This window comes from Rousettus aegyptiacus, unplaced genomic scaffold, assembly GCF_014176215.1.
Source record: "Rousettus aegyptiacus isolate mRouAeg1 unplaced genomic scaffold, mRouAeg1.p scaffold_m13_p_5, whole genome shotgun sequence".
In the NCBI taxonomy this organism is placed as follows: Eukaryota; Metazoa; Chordata; class Mammalia; order Chiroptera; family Pteropodidae; genus Rousettus; species Rousettus aegyptiacus.
In genome coordinates, this window is record NW_023416308.1 from 108,221,215 (window position 1) to 108,238,531 (window position 17,317).

Here is a 17,317-nt window from a genome sequence, read left to right on the forward strand (position 1 = left end):
CCTCTGAGACACACGAGCTCAGCCCAAACCAGCAACTTGTGCACCTGGTGTGCCAGCTGCTGGGTCCCTGTGCCGGCCTAAAGTCCTTTGCTCTAGCTTGAGCCATGCGGCTGAGTGGAGACCATTTACTTTTCCCTCCATTCACTCTTTAAACTGCTTCCGGCACTTCTAGACCCTGGGGATGCAATTAGGAGCAGTGCCGGCCTTAGTGGAGTGGAGGGGCGGAGCCTCGCAGTCTAGTAGGGGATACAGACTTGTAAACCAGCGCTGATGGCCCAGAATAACTGAGAGCCAGGAGCCAGAGCGTGGGAGCAGCTAACCCTTTGGGAAAGGGGGCTGGGAAGAACTTTACAGCAGAGCTGATGTGAGCCAACTCTCGAGAGGAAATAGATGAAGGCAAGTTCACTAAGCAGAAGAGGGGAGTGGTGTTCCAGGTAGAGAGACGACCGGTGCCAAATGTGCAGGCACCAGGAGACCCACAGTGCTTTGTCTGGCAGAAGCAGCTAGAGGTTGAGAGTGAGGGGGTGAGAGCGCGGACCTGGAGCAGGCTCCTGGGTTGGAATCCCAGCTCTGTCACTTACTAGCTGCATGACCGCAGGCAAGTTATTTTATGTCTTTATGCTTCAGTTTCCTGACCTATAAAGTGGGGATAACAATACTATATGAAATTAAATGAGTTAATATTTATAAAACTCTTGGAACAGTGCGTGGCACAGAGCGAGTTATATATTTGTCAAATAAAATGTAGAAAGTATGAAAGGGAGATGGGGGAGGATGCTGAGAGGCCTGTTGATTGCTAGATCCAGGTCTTTGCATTTTGCTCAGCTGACAATAGAGAGCCAATCAAGGGTAAGGGGACACTTTAGAATGAATTCTGGTGGCAGTGGGAGGATGACGTGGAGGAGAGGCTCTAAAGGAATGAGTTATTTTTTTCCACAAATAATTCTCCAGGGCTTACCAGACCCTGAGACAGCTACTTAGAGCATGAAAGAGACTGGGGATGTTTTAGCAAGGAGCTCAGAGCTAGGGCCCTGGCCCAACCCTCACGCATCTGATGCTGCCCCTCCCCCCTTCTCATCACCCTCCCTCTGTGACTTCATGTCGCCAGATCCTGTGGTCCAGGTTCAAAAGGAAAGCCATAAAGAACATGGAGTGGCAATGGCAATGGCACCTAATCAGAAAGGGACCTCAGTTGTTACTCTTTGGATCTTTTGGAGAAGAGAGGAAGGTAACTGATAAAACAAAGGCTGTTGCCATCCCCTTGTGCCCAGCAAAGAGAAGTGGTCTGGGCCAGTCTGGGCTTTGTGGTCAGCTCTTGGGTACAGTACCCAAAGTGGAGGAAGCCCTTCTCTTCCCTTATGGCTCTGGCCCCTCCTCCACGGAATTCCCTGTTCCTTCCTCCTGAGCTGATCTCAGTAAACACTGACTCAGTGCTAGCACTGAGCTGGGCGTGCCCAGATGCACTGGACCTGGTCCCTGCCCCACAGGAGCTCGTGGTTTGGTGGGTGAGAGAAACGAAGTGTATGGATTTGAAAGAATCGGGACTTCCAGGGGTCTAGTGGCAGAGGAGCCACGTGGGTGGTGTGAAGCTATCACTGAGAGGGGTGTATTGTTGGCCGAGGCAGCTGTGAGCAGGTGGGATTTTGATACAGGGTGGGAAAGGAGGCCAGTATTCCAAGCAGAGGGTAGGCCATGCACAGGGACACAGTAGTGAGCTCGGGCACAGCTAGATTGGGGGACAGAGAATAGCTTGGGTTGGTTAGAACCAAGGGCTTGCGTCAAGGCATAGGAGGCCAAGTCAGTGCCACAGTGCAGAAGCCACATTTGCCAGACTGGAGAATTTGGGATTCATTCTGAATTAGTGGTTCCCAAAGTATGGTCTGGGGGAGGTGAGGCTGGACTCTCAGAGGATTGGTGAGGTCAAAACTATTTTCATAATAGTACTTTCAGAGCTGCCCCGGTTCAGGCCCTTTTCACCGTGTTAACATTTGTACTGATCGTGCAAAAGCAATGGTGAGTAAAACTGCCGGAACCTCAGCACAGATCAAGGCAGCGGCCCCAACATAAACTATTAGCCATTGTACTCTTGACTCCATACTCACAACAGTGACAAAAAATACTATAAAAGTATTAATTTCTTCAAGCCTAGACCCTTGAGTGTATTTCTTTTTGAATATTCTGTGAAGAATAGTGAAATATAGATAAGGCACTTTAAACCATGGTAGATATCTTGATAAGAACTTTCGTGTGTTACAAGCTGTACTAGTCACTTTTTTAAAGGAATACCATTTTAACTAGGACCAGAAGTCTGAAAGAACACCTGACAGACAAAACTCTTTCAACTAGGCTATTTGGTAGACATTTTTTTCAAAATGAATGAAAAGAGCTTGTCAGATCAAAAACAGCATCAGTGTTTAGTATTGATAATAAAATTTGAGCTCCTAAGGGAAAATTAGAATTTTGGAAACCTTGTATCCACTATCTAGAGGCTGACAACTTCCCAGGACTTAAGGAGTCTTCTAATGAGATTAGAATGTAATGTTAGCAAGTGTGATTTCTTTGGTACTGTATAATGAAATGTGTCAGCACGTGGAAGATCTGTATAACTCAGTAAACCAATATTTTCTAATGACCAGTACTTGTTACAAGATTCAGAATGCAAGACAGACCAGTGAAAAGTTCACTGGTATAGTTTCACATTCCACATAGCCACTAACCTTTAAGAAAGTACCACGTGTCGTATTTGGGTGTAGTAGCAAAGAAAAATATCTGTAATTGCCTGAAAAGGCTAGTAAAATACCCCTTCCTTTTCTAGCTACTTGTCAGTAGGAGGCAGAATTTTCTTCATATATTTCAAAACAACATATCGCAACAGATTGACTGGCAAGGGGAGACATGAGAATCTAGTTGTCTTCTATTGAGGCAGCCATTAAAGAGATTTACAAAACTTAAAACTTGCCACCTTTCTCGCTAATGTTTTTGTTTGAGAAAATATAGTTTATTTTTCATAAAAGTATGTGATTTATATTAACATGTAATGGGCTTATTTTTTTAAAACAAATTAAGAAATATTTTAAACATTTCTCAGTTTTAATGTTTAATATAGTAAATATGAGTAGCTATAACCTACATAAACAAAACCTTCTTGGGATCTCCAATAATTTTTAAGGGTGTAAGAGGCTCCTAGGACCAGGAAGTTTGAGAGTTGCCACTCTAGTCCCTAGGGAGCCAGGAGCGTAAGGAGGAAGGCTTTCTGGGTGTGACATGGGCTGGTCTCTCCTGTATACAAGCCAAGGCAACTCTGACAGGACCCCTCGGCAGGACTGGGAGACGCAGAGTCAGGAATCCCAGCTCAGCCACTTTTGAGCTATAGGCAGTCACTTGCCTCCACGACCCTCTGGGTGTCCTGTTGTTCAGCTAGGACCAGAATGCTGCTCTTGAAGGGGAATTATAAGCCTCTTATCTGATAATGCTTGTAAAAAAGTGTAAGTTATGAAACCCTTGACGTATTTATTTTTGTGGTTATTTTGTTGAGCCAGTGTTTAGCTATCTCAGATCCTTTCCTCAGATCCCAGAAAACCTGTCCAGAGGATGTAAGAAGGCATTATGTAGCCAGGAGAGAGGGAAGCTGGCCTGACCTCCACTTCTTCCTCCCCAGGCCGCCCCCCCGCCACTCCAGAGCTGAGGCAGAGGCTGTGCTATAAGGGGCACCAGGTAGAGAGGAGGCTACTGGTCAATCGCTCACCCTAGCTCTGGGACTTTGGGGAGCTAAAGCCAAGAGGCAAGACTCTTGCATGTGTGGTGTGTGCACGCGTGCGTGCATGTGTGTGTGTGTGTGTGTGTGTGTGTGTGTGTGTGTGTGTCTGTGGGTGTGTCCGCCCACCAGCTGCCTGCTTACTGCAGGGCCGGGAGCCACTGCTGGGAGAGGAAGTTCAGTCGGTTACCAATTGGGTTATTTTCATAACGGCTGTCTCAGGCTGGGGGGGGGGGGAGGAGGGTGGTGAGGGGGAGGGGGCAGAGGAGCAGCCACAGCAGCTCGCTCTCCAAACTAGGACTTGCTCAGCCAGAGCCCGGCAGCCTGGAGCTGGAGCCAGAGCCGGGGGCTCGCCTGCCCACGGGGACCCCAGCCCCCACCAGCTCGCCCACCTCCTGCCTACAACCCTGCCTTCCAGATCAGGTCAAAGGGGGCTCTCCCAACCCTTCCTTGCCTTCTGCTTTCTCTCTCCTGTATCTGTCTGGGTGGGTTTGGGGAGGGGTGGATCCGGGTGGGCCCAGGCACCACTATCCCTAGAAGAGGCTCCTGAAGCTGATGGAAAAAGAAAGGAAAAGGGAAAGTGTAGGTGGGCCACCTGCCCTCAGCCAGGGCGGACCCATTGGAGGTCAGCGTCACTGGCCTGGTCTCCTTTACCATGCAGACCCACCTGCTCCCCGCTATACATTTTTATTTGTTTTGTTTTGCTTTGTCAGGATCCCCTTAGTGAGTAGAGATGTGGAGAAGGCGGGATCCTGCCTTCCTGCTGTCCCCGCTTGGGAGCACAGCAGCCAGAGGTGGCTTCTGAGCAGCAGCCCCTTGGGGAGATAGCTCCAGGACCTTGCTCTGTGGCTGCTGGGAGTGGGGCCCTGCTTACAGCATGGGACAGGCACTCTGGCTAACCCCACAGGGAGTCCTATTCAGGCACCTCTAGAGGCAGAGGAGTCCCTGGGGGCCAGGCCTGGTACCAGAGGCAGAGGACAGACCTCACAATATGAGCAGACACCCAGGTACTTCTGGTTGCCAGGTTCTGTTCCTCATGTGGTGGGTGGTGGCACCCTGGGTACTCCTGCTTCCCTTTCTGGGTTCCCATCCCCACTGTGGGCAGAGACAAACTCCACACGCCTTGTGTCTGCTGTGGGTGTAGGCCCTGCCACACCCCCTCTCTCTGCCAGGTGTCATATAATCAGGTATTTAATACCATCATCTCACCAGAACGTCTGTTATACCAACCCTCTGAACTTTTTATAGACGAGGACACTGAGACTCAGAAGGTTAGTTGATCAGTCCAGGAAAGCAATGGCAGATGCAGGATTTCAAAGCCTTTGGGCTTTTCCCCTTGAACTAACAGAGTGAGATAGTCTAGGCTGGGAGGTGAAGAGTCCTGACCTTTCTAGCTGGAGCACACATGCCGCTCACCCCCACTGGCAGCTGCCATGGCTCAGCTGCCCGCAGCCACATTCACTGCTCTTTATCAAAGGTGCATAGCCAGATACTACCATACGTGTCTCTCCTGTAGCGTCCTTTGTCCTCCCTAGGCCCCCAAAAGCCAGCTGGAGGTTGATGGAGCCCATGAGCCCTCTCCCAGCCGGTCCCCTCTGGGTGTGAGAGGCTGCCCCCAGGCCCTCCACTGGGAGGCTGGAGGACAGCCAGTTTGCTCTGCTGTTGGTGTCAGAACCCTGTGGGGCTTCCTTCAGTGACCTTTACACGTACTTCATACTTTATAGTGTGTTGAAGGTGACAGCATAAGGTGAGAAGAAGCTACTACTCAGAGCTGTGCTGTGGGAAAAGGCTCCAGGTCCAGGCAGGAAAAAGGCTGAGACAGGCCTGAGGCCAGGCTGGGCTTCTGACCAGACCCTGGAGAAGCTTCAGCAGAGATAGAAAAGTCAGAAGTCAGGCAGTTGCTGACTAGAGGACAGAGGTTTCTATGGAGACCAGAGGAACAGGAAGCATAGCGTCCAGGCGAAGGAAGTATTTGGAACATAGGGGCTTGGGTGCCAGGTAGGAGAGCTTGTCATAAAATGTCAAATCAGCCAGTGTAACAGCCTCCTTGGACAAATAAAGAAACTGAGGCCTGTGAACGGACAACTTGGCACATGGTCACGCAACACTGGCCCGGCCTGCCCTTGCTCCCATCTCTGAGTGACTGTACCTAGACAGATGTGGACCTGGGACTGCCCGGCAATGTGTGGGCCAGGGCACTGTGGGAGCACCCATAAGCTGGCCCCGTGTTGTAAGGCAAGGCGTGCAGGCGACCTCATCCTTCTGGCCCCTCTTGTCTGTGGGGCTCTGGGGCAGCAGGCCGGGCCCAGCCCTCACGGCTGTCCACAGAGTGCCTGCAGCACCTCCCCCTCCCCTGACTGTGGCCTTTTGTTTTCTGGGTGACACTAGCATCAGGCGGTATGTCCGGGTGACTAATCTCCTCCAGGCTGGGCAGCTGTCACAGGCCAGCCTGACCAGACGGGTGGAGAAAGCTGACACCCTGGGGGAATGCTGGCAAGCCAGTGAGTGCCTTGGCAGCAGTGGGCCGCTAGGCCTTCAGGCTCCTCTTCCTGGGTGCAGAGCAGACCCTAAGTCAAGGAGACCAGGGTTCAGGTCCTGGTTCTGCCACTGACCAGCTGCATGGCCTTGGGCACGTTGCTCCACCTCTTCAAGCCTCGGCTCCATCATCTCTGCAATGGAGCCCTCGTCCTGCTGCCTCACGTGGTTGTGGCAAGGATCCGGTGAGATGGTAACTGAGAGTGCTCAGCCGAGGGCCTGGCACTTAGTAGGTGTTCAGTAAATGGGACCATTATGGTTCTTATTCTGGTTCCCTTCCCTACCCCGTCCCACTTTAGTCGCAGCCTCGTGGCCCAAGAGGAAAGACCCTACTCCCCACAGCATCTCTGGAGTGCAGGCTTTGCCTTCACAGAGAGTTGGGTTCCAGCATTGGCACTAAACTGACTAGCTGTGGACTTCGGGCAAGTTACTTCTTTGTGCCTTAGTTTCCCATCAGGAACATGGCGTGACGCAATACCTATTTAGGGTTGCTATGGCTTATTAAACGATATACATGTTTGTAGAGAGCTCCGCCCAGTGCCTGACACATGGGGGAACTCCGTAAGTGTTAGCCAAGATGATATTGATTTTAGGAGGCAGCCAATAGCTCTGTCCTCTGGTCACCCACAGAGCTTACCTCCTGCCTTCTTCCCTATCAACTGCAGGGACTGGGACTGTAACAGGCAGAGAGCAAGAGCCGGGTCTTGAACACTGCTCCCTTAAGCATGGCAGCCTCCACTCCTCACTGATCACGGGAGCTCAGACACCTCGGCTCCCATCTGCCTCCCCTTCAGTATCTGTGCACCCATCCAGGCTCTGGCCTGACACTGCCTTCTCGGACCCATGGGGCAGTAGAAAATCAAAGGGAGGTGGGCAGGTAGGTGGGTGGGAGGAGTAGACAATAGACATGCAGCGAGGCCTTGCTCCTCAAGCGCCTCATCTCTCGCTGTTTTTCCAGGGCTGCCACCCACCCTGCCTAACTTCTGCCAGACCCTCAGCAGGCAAAAGTATTTCTCCTGTAGCCCCAGGCAGATGCCCCACGGCCATGACTTGGACCTCCCTGTGGCTGGCAGAGCCCCGGAGAGCATCTGATGGAGTGACACAGGCACCCCTGGGCACTCCAAGGCATTGCCCCCACCAAAGCCTGCCAGGCTTCCTGCCGTTCCTCTACTGTTAGGGAGAGAGGAGGGCATAGGTGATCCCAGTGACCTGTGAAGAAGAGGTGGCAGGAGCAGGTGAGCTGGCGAAGGGAAGCAGAGCACATGTTCAAGACCAGTCAAGGGGCGATGGTTTGAGCAGGGATGGTTGCCAAGGGCCCTGCCTCCTTGGAGGTGGCTCAGGGCAGCTCAGTTTGCAGTTGTGAGATTTGGGGCTTCTAGCATTGGCCCCCAGGACAAGGTACAGTTCACAGGCACCCTCAACAGCAGAGCTAGGAGGGTTTTCAGCCATCACCCAGTACTTTCACACGAGTTGATGTCTGTATTGTATGTCTTCAGAAGGGTGAGACAGAGCAGTCTAGTTCCAGAAAAGTTCTTACTTTCAGCCCCTCAGAGACACATACAGGCATGCGCTCACACGCAGAATCCAGAAGGCTTTTTCTCTTGGCTCAGGCCTCTTGTTGCTTCCCATACAGAGCCCCCCCCCCCCGGGTGAAGACTGGGGTGGCTTCTCTCCCTGTGCAGCTGCCTCTCCAGGTCTCTGAGTGTTTTATTTCCCCAGTGTCCTTTGATCCTTGAGGCAAATGTCAGACCCTCTCCATTTCTAGGTGCCACTCTCAGCCTGACCCCAGGACTGGGGCCGAGAGAGTCAGGGGGTCTTGTCAGGGCTGTTTCTTTTCAAAGAGCCTTGTTTTATTACCATGGCTTGGTTTGTGCCATGGCCCTACCTTATGTGGGCGCAAAACAAAGGCCTGACCCCTTTGAGGGGCCCTTGGCCCCTCAGTCTGTCTAGGCCAACTCCGAGCTAAAACCCAGGACCCCAGACTTCCAGTTTCCTTTTTCTTTTTATCAGCTTCAGGCAAGCGAGTCTAAGTCCTTTAGGCCAGGACTTTGTGGATTATGGTGCCTGGACAGGATAAGCCAGGATGGGTAGCCGGAAGCCCCTCCTACACATTACTCCTGGGGCAGGCAAGGGGTATAACTGGGGACAATGCTAGTGCTTCCAACAGTGGTAAATGTGGGCTCCTGAGGATTATCTGGTACCCTCGAACACCCCATTTTCTGAGTCAGAGGGCATAGGCCCCCCACCCCAAGTATCTCCTCCCTGCTCACAGGGCAGAGGCTGTGACTGGGCTCCTGGGCACAGGATGGGCCATGGCCTGGCCAGCTCCTGATGCATCTGGTCTCTGTGCCCAACAGCCACCCGCCCGCCCCTACATGGCGACCTTTTTTAGGAGACATTTCCAGCGGAAGGCCCCAGGCCCTGGAGAGGGGCAGCGGCGTCCCAGCGGTGTGGGGCTGCCCACGGGCAAGGCCCGGCGCCGCTCCCCGGCTGGGCAGGCCTCTTCCACGCTAGTCCAGCGGCGCCGCTCCAGCGCACAGGTCCAGGGCTGCCTCCTGGGCTGTGGGATGCGGGCCCGGGCCACCAGCCGCCGCCGATCAAGCACCGCACCCCCTGCCCGCAACCCCCGCTTCACCGTGGATGAGGTGCCCATCCCACCGCCTGCCAGTGTGCAAGCCCAGCTTCTGGGTGCACCCCTGCCGTTGGCCAAGCTTGTGGGCATGAGTGAAGAGGAGGAGGAGGAGGAGGAAAAGGAGGGGGTCCAGGAGGAGGATGTGACAGTTGCGGCATTGAGTTCCACCCAACAAGGCACCAAGAGACCAGGGCCACTCCCGTACCGGGGCATCCGGCCCCTTCTGCCCGTGCCCCGTTGCCTGCGCCGAGCCTCTTCCCACCTACTCCCTGCCGACGTGGTGTACGACCGCGCCCTCTGGGGCCTGCATGGTTGCTATCGGCGCCTCAGCCAGCACCCTGGCCTTGGGAGCCGAAGAGCCTCAGGCACCACAGCTGGCCCCGCGATGCCCGCCCGTGTGCGCCCGCTCTCCCGCAGGCGCCAGGTAGCCCTGCGGCGCAAGTCAGCCGGACCCCAGACCTGGAGCGCCCTGCTCGCGTAGGTATAGCTGCGGCTGGCAGGGCGAGCAATGCAGCCTCCAAGGGGCTGGCATGAAGCAAGGGCCTCGAGGCTGCCTGGCCTGAGGGCACCCCACTTCAGAACAGTGCACCCCAAAAGAGCTGTGAGGAGGGATGAGTGTCTTGCAGGAATCCTCTCAGAGTCTTGGGCTGCTATAGAGGGTACTCTACCCTCCCTATTGCTGTCCCTATCTTGGCCTTGGGTTGAGGTCTGAGGTCACAGTGAGAGCAGAGGTCCCAGGTGAGAAGGGAAGGAAGCTGAGTCACCAAGTGCTCAGTTGGCCTCAGCTGTCTCCTCTTCTGTAGGAAAGCCATCACCAAGTCAGGCCTCCAGCACCTGGCACCCCCTGCTCCTGCTCCCGGGGCCCTGTGCAGCGAGCCAGAGCGGCAGATCCGGAGCACTGTGGACTGGAGCGTGAGTGGCTGGTGCTGGGAGGGGTAGAAGGGTACCAGCCCCTCCCGGGCTGTGGGCCACAGGAGCAGACAGGGGTGGAGGTGCTATGGGCAGCTGCGAGAGGAACCCATGGGCCTCTGGGGTCAGGGCGAACCTCCTGGGAGGTGGCCATGTTAGAGCCATGCCTTCAGGAGTAGGGACAGTGGGGAAACAGGATGGAGCAAAGTAGATCAGGGTAGCTAGAGCAAGTTTGTTTTGGAGGAGAGAGGGTTGGTGGGCCAGGGCAGGGCTGATTAATGAGTTGGGTAGCAGGTATGCGCTAAGCATGCTCATCTCACGGTCTAGGAGTCGGCGACGTATGGGGAGCACATCTGGTTTGAGACCAACGTGTCAGGGGACTTCTGCTATGTTGGGGAGCAGTACTGTGTAGCTAAGATGCTGGTGAGTAAGCTATGTGTGGCACGCTGCCCCCTGGTGGTGGAGCCAGGTCTGGAAGCCTGTAGGCTGACCCCTGCTGGCTGGATGGCTTGCAGCCCCTCGGGGGAAAGAGGGAGCAAGACTCTCACCTGAGCACCCCCTTCTGTGGGCTGCCTGAGGATGGAGAGAGAAATGGGAGCTGTGTCCTGATGCCAGGAGCCAATACTGGGGGTTCCTGGTACACACAGAGGGCAGCCGTGCTGGTGCAGATGGGAGAATTTCTCTGCCTGCCCTGGAGCAGCATCCAGGGATGGAGTTGCCTGGTGCCTTAGGGGCCCTCTCTTCCCGCAGCAGAAATCAGTGTCCAGGAGAAAGTGCGCAGCCTGCAAGATCGTGGTGCACACCCCCTGCATTGAACAGCTGGAGAAGGTGAGTGTGGTTGCTCAGCCTTTCTCGCCCCTCCCCTTCGGGTGCTGAAGCCTCTCAGAGCACACACGTGTGTCCGTCCACACATACTCATGTTACAGAGCATCGCTTGCCAGGAACACCCTAGTGAGTGTGGCGGTGAAGAGCCAAGGACCCTGAACCCAAAATGCTTGCATTTGAATCTTGGCTTCCCCCTTTATTAGCTGCTGTATCCCTGCTGCCCAGAACAAGCCTGGCACAGAGTGGGGGCATATTGACTGTTACTCGGCAGGATGAATTAATGAATGATGGCTGTGACACCATTTTATCAGTATCCAATCTAACACTTAGAAGGGGCCATTGCCTTGCTGAAACTTCATAACTCAGCCATGGTCGGCTTAGTCCTGTGTCAAAGCTAGGCTCTGTCCCTTACACACTGCTACTCTACAGACCTTTTCAAAAAGCCCAATGTCCACAGTGTGTCTGCATCTGGGAGCATGTCTGGGCTCCGTGCTGCTGGAGGGAGGTGGCAGGAACAGTGGGCAGGAGGATCCAAGCAGAGGGCGGGAGGGCTCCCCAGGCAGTAGAAACCCAGACCAGCATACAGGAAAGCCTGGAGGACTGCGAATGGCATGAACAGGCTGCTGTGGCTGCATCCCCCAACTCCTGACTCATAAGATGAGGCTTCCCTATAACTTTGCTAAGGTTGAAGTGGGGACAGTTAGGAAAAGAGAAACAAATGCAGCCCCAGGTGTTATTGACCCATCACCGCCCCCTAAAGTGAAAATCAAACCAGGGTTCCATAAATTAGCTGAAAGTCTCCAGGAACTGGTCAGCACAAGTCTGCAGGCAAGGACCAGGGTGCCTTCATGTGCCTAGGTTGGGAGTGCTGGAGCTCAAGGAAAAAAACAGGAGGAGGACACCATGGCAACGTTCTAGTGGGGGAGATGGACAGTAAACTCCCAGTCTCTCTCCCACCCCAAGACACTGGGCAGAGAAAGGAAAGGTTCTTTCTGGCTAGTGGAGAGGAGGCAGGATGCAGAAGGCCTCTGAGAAAAGGCATCACATTCTGAAGGCTCCCAGGATGATTTGGGGCTATCCCTAGCTTGCGAGGATGACTCTGAGTGACCCTTTCCTGCAGGGGGCGGCCATATGCCTGACCCCAAAGGAGGTTCTGATGTTTTGGTGGTCACTGCAATCTTTCACAGATAAATTTCCGCTGTAAGCCGTCCTTCCGTGAATCAGGCTCCAGGAATGTTCGTGAGGTAAGTTCCCAAGGTGGCTTAGGGGCAAGGAAACCCCAAGTTTCCTGAATGGACTTCTCTGCAGTGTCTCCCAAGCGCCACCAGCACGCTCAGCTCCTTCTAGGCTGCTCTGGGGCCCGAGGAGGTACAAGGGATGAAGCTTTGAGACCATTTCAAAGGCGAAGGCCTGGCTGGCCCTGCCTGCAGATGGGGTGGGGCACCACAAGCCTCCCTGTGCCTCCTCTGAGCCTCAGCCTTGCTCCAGGCCACAAAGAAGTCATTGGCTCCTTCACCTCATGCACAGGACTGTGGAGAGCCTCTTGTGGCCCCTACCCCTCATCACTGATACATTGAGGGGGGCAGGCCATGCTCAGGGCTTGTTCCCTCCACCCCTCGCTCACCCCAATGACACTTCTCATCCTCCACCAGCCAACATTTGTGCGGCACCACTGGGTACACAGGCGACGCCAGGATGGCAAGTGTCGGCACTGCGGGAAGGTGAGAGGCCCTGCCCACTAGGCCCAGGCCCTGGGGCCCCCGAGCCCCATACTGCGTGTCCAGTGTGGCTTGAGGCTGTGAGTGAGCCCTCCGAGAATCACGTAGACTGACTTAGTCATTAACTCCGCGGATGTGTTGTTTAGCACTACCTGATGGGTTCCTGCCCTCTTGGAGGAGGGTGTGGCTCAAAGACAGACCACAAACGGGCTTCGAGCCCCAAAGCCACAGCAGTTTTGTTCACTTATTTGTTGTTTGCTTCTTGTTTGTGTCCCACCGTAAGCATAGGCTCCAAAAGGGACTCTTGTCCCCCTTTCGTCCATTGACTCTCAGTGCTCAGCATAGTGTCTGGCACATAGTGGGCCCTCAATAAATGTTTGTGGACCAGGCAAGGGAATGACCATGATAGGTACTATAAAGAAATGTAAAGTCCTTTGAGAGAGAGCCCACCAGGGGGCCCAGCAGGGTCTGGGGTCTGGAGGGAGGGGATAAGCGGCAAGCAGGAGTTAGCTGCGGCCTCTCTCCAGCAGGTCACACTTTGCACCTAACTTTAGAGTCTCATGAGCCCCTGGCTCAGCCTCCTTGCTCTAGGGGTTATAGTTGTTGGTTTGTTCGTTGTTTTTAAATTTTTTAAAAATGCGCTCAATTTGCCTTGGTGGAGAGAGGTTGGCAATAGAAGAGGGGCTGGGTCTGCTGCTCTGGGCCCAGCCTCTGGTGCCCCAACTGCCCTGTCCACCCTAGGGCTTCCAGCAGAAGTTTACCTTCCACCCCAAGGAGATCGTGGCCATCAGCTGCTCCTGGTGCAAGCAAGCAGTGAGTGGTGCTCACCCCACCCCCACAGGCCAGTCCTCATGCTGCGCGCTGAGTTGGGGTCCCTGGGCACAGCTTGACCCAGCTTAGCCACAACCTACCCCCCTTCCCCCAGTACCACAGCAAGGTGTCCTGCTTCATGCTGCAGCAAATAGAGGAGCCGTGCTCCCTGGGGGTCCATGCTGCCGTGGTCATCCCGCCTACCTGGATCCTCCGCGCCCGCAGGCCCCAGGTGAGACCCGCCTGCATCCTTGACACCCCCACACAATTGGGGTTTGCCAGCTACCCCAGGCCACCCACCTTGTCACCAACACCCCTGCCTCCCTTGCAGAACACCCTGAAGGCAAGCAAGAAGAAAAAGAGAGCATCCTTCAAGAGGAAATCCAGCAAGAAAGGGCCCGAGGTTAGACCTGGGGCCTGGCAGGCAGCTGGAGGGGCAGGAGAGAGGGGCCTGTTCCTTAGAAGAGCCCCTGGGCTGATGCTGCCCGGTTAGCTTTTGGTGGGTCATTTTGGGGTTTAGGGCCCTGAGGAGTGTGAGAAGTCAGATCCGAGTTGCCGCCCTATGGCCAGGCCCCCCAAAAGGTCTGACCCAGGGGTGGTACATGAGGGGCACCCAGGGCACCACTGAGCGTGAGGGCAGGGTCCTCCGGGACAGGAGGAGTCTTACGGGCTCTCTCTGTCTCCAAGGAGGGCCGCTGGAAGCCCTTCATCATCAGACCAACCCCATCCCCCCTCATGAAGCCCCTGCTGGTGTTTGTGAACCCCAAGAGTGGGGGCAACCAGGTACTCACAGCCTCCCCACTCCACAGAGGGCCTGGGGGGATGTGTGGGGTCAAGCTCCCTCCACCCACCCACCCCCATCACCCCACAGCTGTTCCCATTGATTCTGAAAAAAATCCAATCCTGTCTCCACCCCTCGCCCCTTACTGGGCCTGGTTCCCACAGCCACAGCCTTCTCCCTTTGCCTCCCCCTGCCTCAGCCCACCATGGCCTGACTGCCTCTTCCCTGTCCCTCTTGGTTCCTGTCCCTCACAGGGCGCTAAAATCATCCAGTCTTTCCTCTGGTATCTCAATCCCCGGCAAGTCTTTGACCTGAGCCAGGGCGGGCCCAAGGAGGCGTAAGTACCTGCTAGGGCTCTGTGGGGCCAGTGGTAGAGACTTGCCAGGCACTTGGGGTTCGTCCCATATGCCCTGACTCCACTCCTGTCTTTTGACCCCAGGCTGGAAATGTACCGCAAAGTGCATAACCTGCGGATCCTGGCGTGCGGAGGCGATGGCACTGTGAGTTCTCCCGCCCCTCCCGGGCCTGGGCCTGGGCCTGGGCCTGGGCCGAGCTGGCCTGACCTGGCCTCTTCTGCTCTGCCCTCTCCAGGTCGGCTGGATCCTGTCCACCCTGGACCAGCTGCGCCTCAAACCGCCACCGCCTGTTGCTATCCTGCCCCTGGGTACTGGCAATGACTTGGCCCGCACCCTCAACTGGGGCGGGGTAAGAGCCCACTGGAGGTGGGGACGCGGGGGCCAGCTGTGTGGTTGGGGAGGTCTGTCCTTGGGAGGAGCTCAGTTCCTACTTCCTTCCGCAGGGCTACACGGATGAGCCCGTGTCCAAGATCCTCTCCCATGTGGAGGAAGGGAACGTGGTGCAGCTGGACCGCTGGGACCTCCGTGTGGAGCCCAGTCCGGAGGCAGGGCCTGAGGAGCGTGATGAGGGGGCCACTGACCGGGTGTGTCAGCTGGGGCAGAGGCAGCGGGTGTCGGGGGGCCTCTTCATGCCTGATCGGGATTCCCAGGACACCTAGGCTAGGCCCCACATTCCCAATTACGGGTACTGGGACCTTGGGCGAGTATCTTCATTTCTCCAAACTCTGTCTTCATCCGTACGATGGGACTGTGGTGCTCACCTCACAATAGAGTTGTTATTCAGCCACTCGGCAGATACTTAACTAAGTACATGTCACCTGCAGCCACTGTTCTAAGCAGTGAACAAGACAAAGTCCCTGCTTACACAGCTCCTACAGAATATGACACATCAGGGAAGAAGTGTCATAGGGGAGAGAAAGCTGGGGAAGAGACTGCCAGCAGGGTGTGGGCTGCTCTCGTGTCCAGGGCACGTAGGGGACCCGAGCGTGCGAGGCCTGAGCGGGGCGGGCGGGCTGGGGAAGAGCTTTCTGGTGGATCTTTTTAACTGTGGGAAAGGCCGCTGCGAACATGCGGGCTGAGCCAGTGTGGTGCCCCTGGGCCGGGAGCAGGGTGGTGTCTGAGTCACAGTCCTCATGCTGGACCCTTGACCTTCTTCCAGCTACCTCTGGATGTCTTCAACAACTACTTCAGCCTGGGCTTTGATGCCCATGTCACCCTGGAGTTTCACGAGTCTCGAGGTTGGCAAGCTCTTGCTGAGGCAGCCTAGGGAGGCCGGGGAGGGAAGGACAAAGGAGTGTCCTCCAGAGGGTCAGGCCTTGCCCTAACCCACCCCCACCCCCAGTAAAAGGCCTTCATCCCCAGCCCTCCCACCTGCCCCAGCCTGGGAAGCCACAGCAGGCCCAGAATGACTGACTGTCCCCATTTCTTGTCGCCACCCAGAGGCCAACCCAGAGAAATTCAACAGCCGCTTTCGGAACAAGATGTTCTATGCTGGGGTGAGTCTGGAGTCTGCCAGCCCAGCAAAACCCCTCTTCCCACGCCTACCTATTCTACCGCCCGTGCCCCCTGCCCACTTGTGTCTGCCAGACCACAGGACCCATCAGGCAGTGGCGAGGGAAGGTCCCTGTCACCAGATGGTGATGCCTCTCTCTCCTACAGACAGCCTTCTCCGACTTCCTGATGGGCAGCTCCAAGGATCTGGCCAAGCACATCCGAGTGGTGGTGAGCAGGCCGAGCTGGCAGGCAGAGTGGGCAGGCCCAGATGGGAGGGAGGCTGCCTTGGTACCACACAGGTACCCCCAACACTCTGCCTCATACCTGCCTCCAGTGTGACGGAACTGACCTGACCCCCAAGATTCAGGACCTGAAACCCCAGTGCATTGTTTTCCTGAACATCCCCAGGTGAGGAGGGGCGGGCTCTGTGTGGGCCCAGCGGTCTCCATCCTGCACGGCCGTCCTCTGAAGCCTGCCGTGCTGCCTTCCCTTCAGGTACTGCGCGGGCACCATGCCTTGGGGCCACCCAGGGGATCACCACGACTTCGAGCCCCAGAGGCACGATGACGGCTACCTCGAAGTCATTGGCTTCACCATGACGTCCCTGGTGAGTAGGCCAGCATGGGGCCTGCCTGGGTCCCCAGCTCTACTTTGTACCTGGCCCTGAGATACAGCCCAGAAGGATGGAAGGGGGGTCACCAAACCTCTTCTCTGGAGGGGGCTCACTGTCACCTCCTCTCTCTGTGCCTGGAAGAATGCTTCCATCAACCTCTGGGGAAACACCCTCCTTGTCTCTGTTTGGATCTTGCCCTCCCCTCCCCTTCTTGTTTGGGTTTCACCTTCCCTCCACTTTCTGTCGGGGTCCCTCTCTATTTCTTTGGCCAGAGCCTCCCCAGGCCCCTCCACCCGACCCCGGCCCCTGACCTGAGCCTTCTGTGCCCACAGGCAGCGCTGCAGGTGGGTGGGCACGGCGAGCGGCTGACGCAGTGCCGCGAGGTGGTGCTCACCACGTCCAAGGCCATCCCAGTGCAGGTGGATGGCGAGCCCTGCAAGCTCGCCGCCTCCCGCATTCGCATCGCCCTGCGCAACCAGGCCACCATGGTGCAGAAGGCCAAGCGGCGCAGTGCTGCCCCCCTGCACAGCGAGTATGTCCCCCACACTCTCCTTGGGCCCAGGGCCAGACTCTGCCCCTCTCTGACCCTTGGTTTCCCCACCCGGAAAGGGAGCTAACAGTCCCTCTGCCCCAGGGCAGTTGGGAGGGGACACTTGTTTTGGTGCCTGGGCAGGGCCCTTGCTGAGTTCCCTCCTGGTGCCCCTGCCCTTAGCCAGCAGCCGGTGCCCGAGCAGCTTCGGATCCAGGTGAGCAGGGTCAGCATGCACGACTATGAGGCCCTGCATTACGACAAAGAGCAGCTCAAGGAGGCTTGTGAGTGGCACACGGGGCTGGAGTTGTGGTGGGGGGCACCGAGGAGCCACCGAGGCCCCTGAGGACCAGGCGGTGAG

General features: G+C 56.0%; 1 protein-coding gene across 18 annotated transcripts in view; it reads left to right on the top strand.

Annotated features, from left to right (window-relative positions):
• The window catches only part of DGKZ (diacylglycerol kinase zeta), a 41,583-nt gene that overhangs the window by 19,904 nt on the left and 4,362 nt on the right, over positions 1-17,317 (top strand). For 8 of the 18 annotated variants that reach the window (XM_036220734.1, XM_016146747.2, XM_036220735.1 and 5 more), the window contains exons 2-21: positions 9,725-9,833; positions 10,158-10,253; positions 10,581-10,658; positions 11,843-11,899; positions 12,308-12,376; positions 13,115-13,186; positions 13,299-13,415; positions 13,515-13,586; positions 13,871-13,966; positions 14,219-14,301; positions 14,404-14,464; positions 14,556-14,669; positions 14,764-14,904; positions 15,480-15,558; positions 15,761-15,816; positions 15,980-16,042; positions 16,149-16,222; positions 16,310-16,421; positions 16,760-16,959; positions 17,140-17,240. In XM_036220734.1, the coding sequence (XP_036076627.1) occupies positions 9,725-9,833; positions 10,158-10,253; positions 10,581-10,658; positions 11,843-11,899; positions 12,308-12,376; positions 13,115-13,186; positions 13,299-13,415; positions 13,515-13,586; positions 13,871-13,966; positions 14,219-14,301; positions 14,404-14,464; positions 14,556-14,669; positions 14,764-14,904; positions 15,480-15,558; positions 15,761-15,816; positions 15,980-16,042; positions 16,149-16,222; positions 16,310-16,421; positions 16,760-16,959; positions 17,140-17,240 (1,850 nt within the window). Of the gene's footprint in view, positions 1-4,052; positions 9,399-9,724; positions 9,834-10,157; positions 10,254-10,580; positions 10,659-11,842; positions 11,900-12,307; positions 12,377-13,114; positions 13,187-13,298; positions 13,416-13,514; positions 13,587-13,870; positions 13,967-14,218; positions 14,302-14,403; positions 14,465-14,555; positions 14,670-14,763; positions 14,905-15,479; positions 15,559-15,760; positions 15,817-15,979; positions 16,043-16,148; positions 16,223-16,309; positions 16,422-16,759; positions 16,960-17,139; positions 17,241-17,317 lie in introns of those variants that run through there. The other 10 variants (XM_036220732.1, XM_016146743.2, XM_036220729.1 and 7 more) reach the window with 5 other exon arrangements.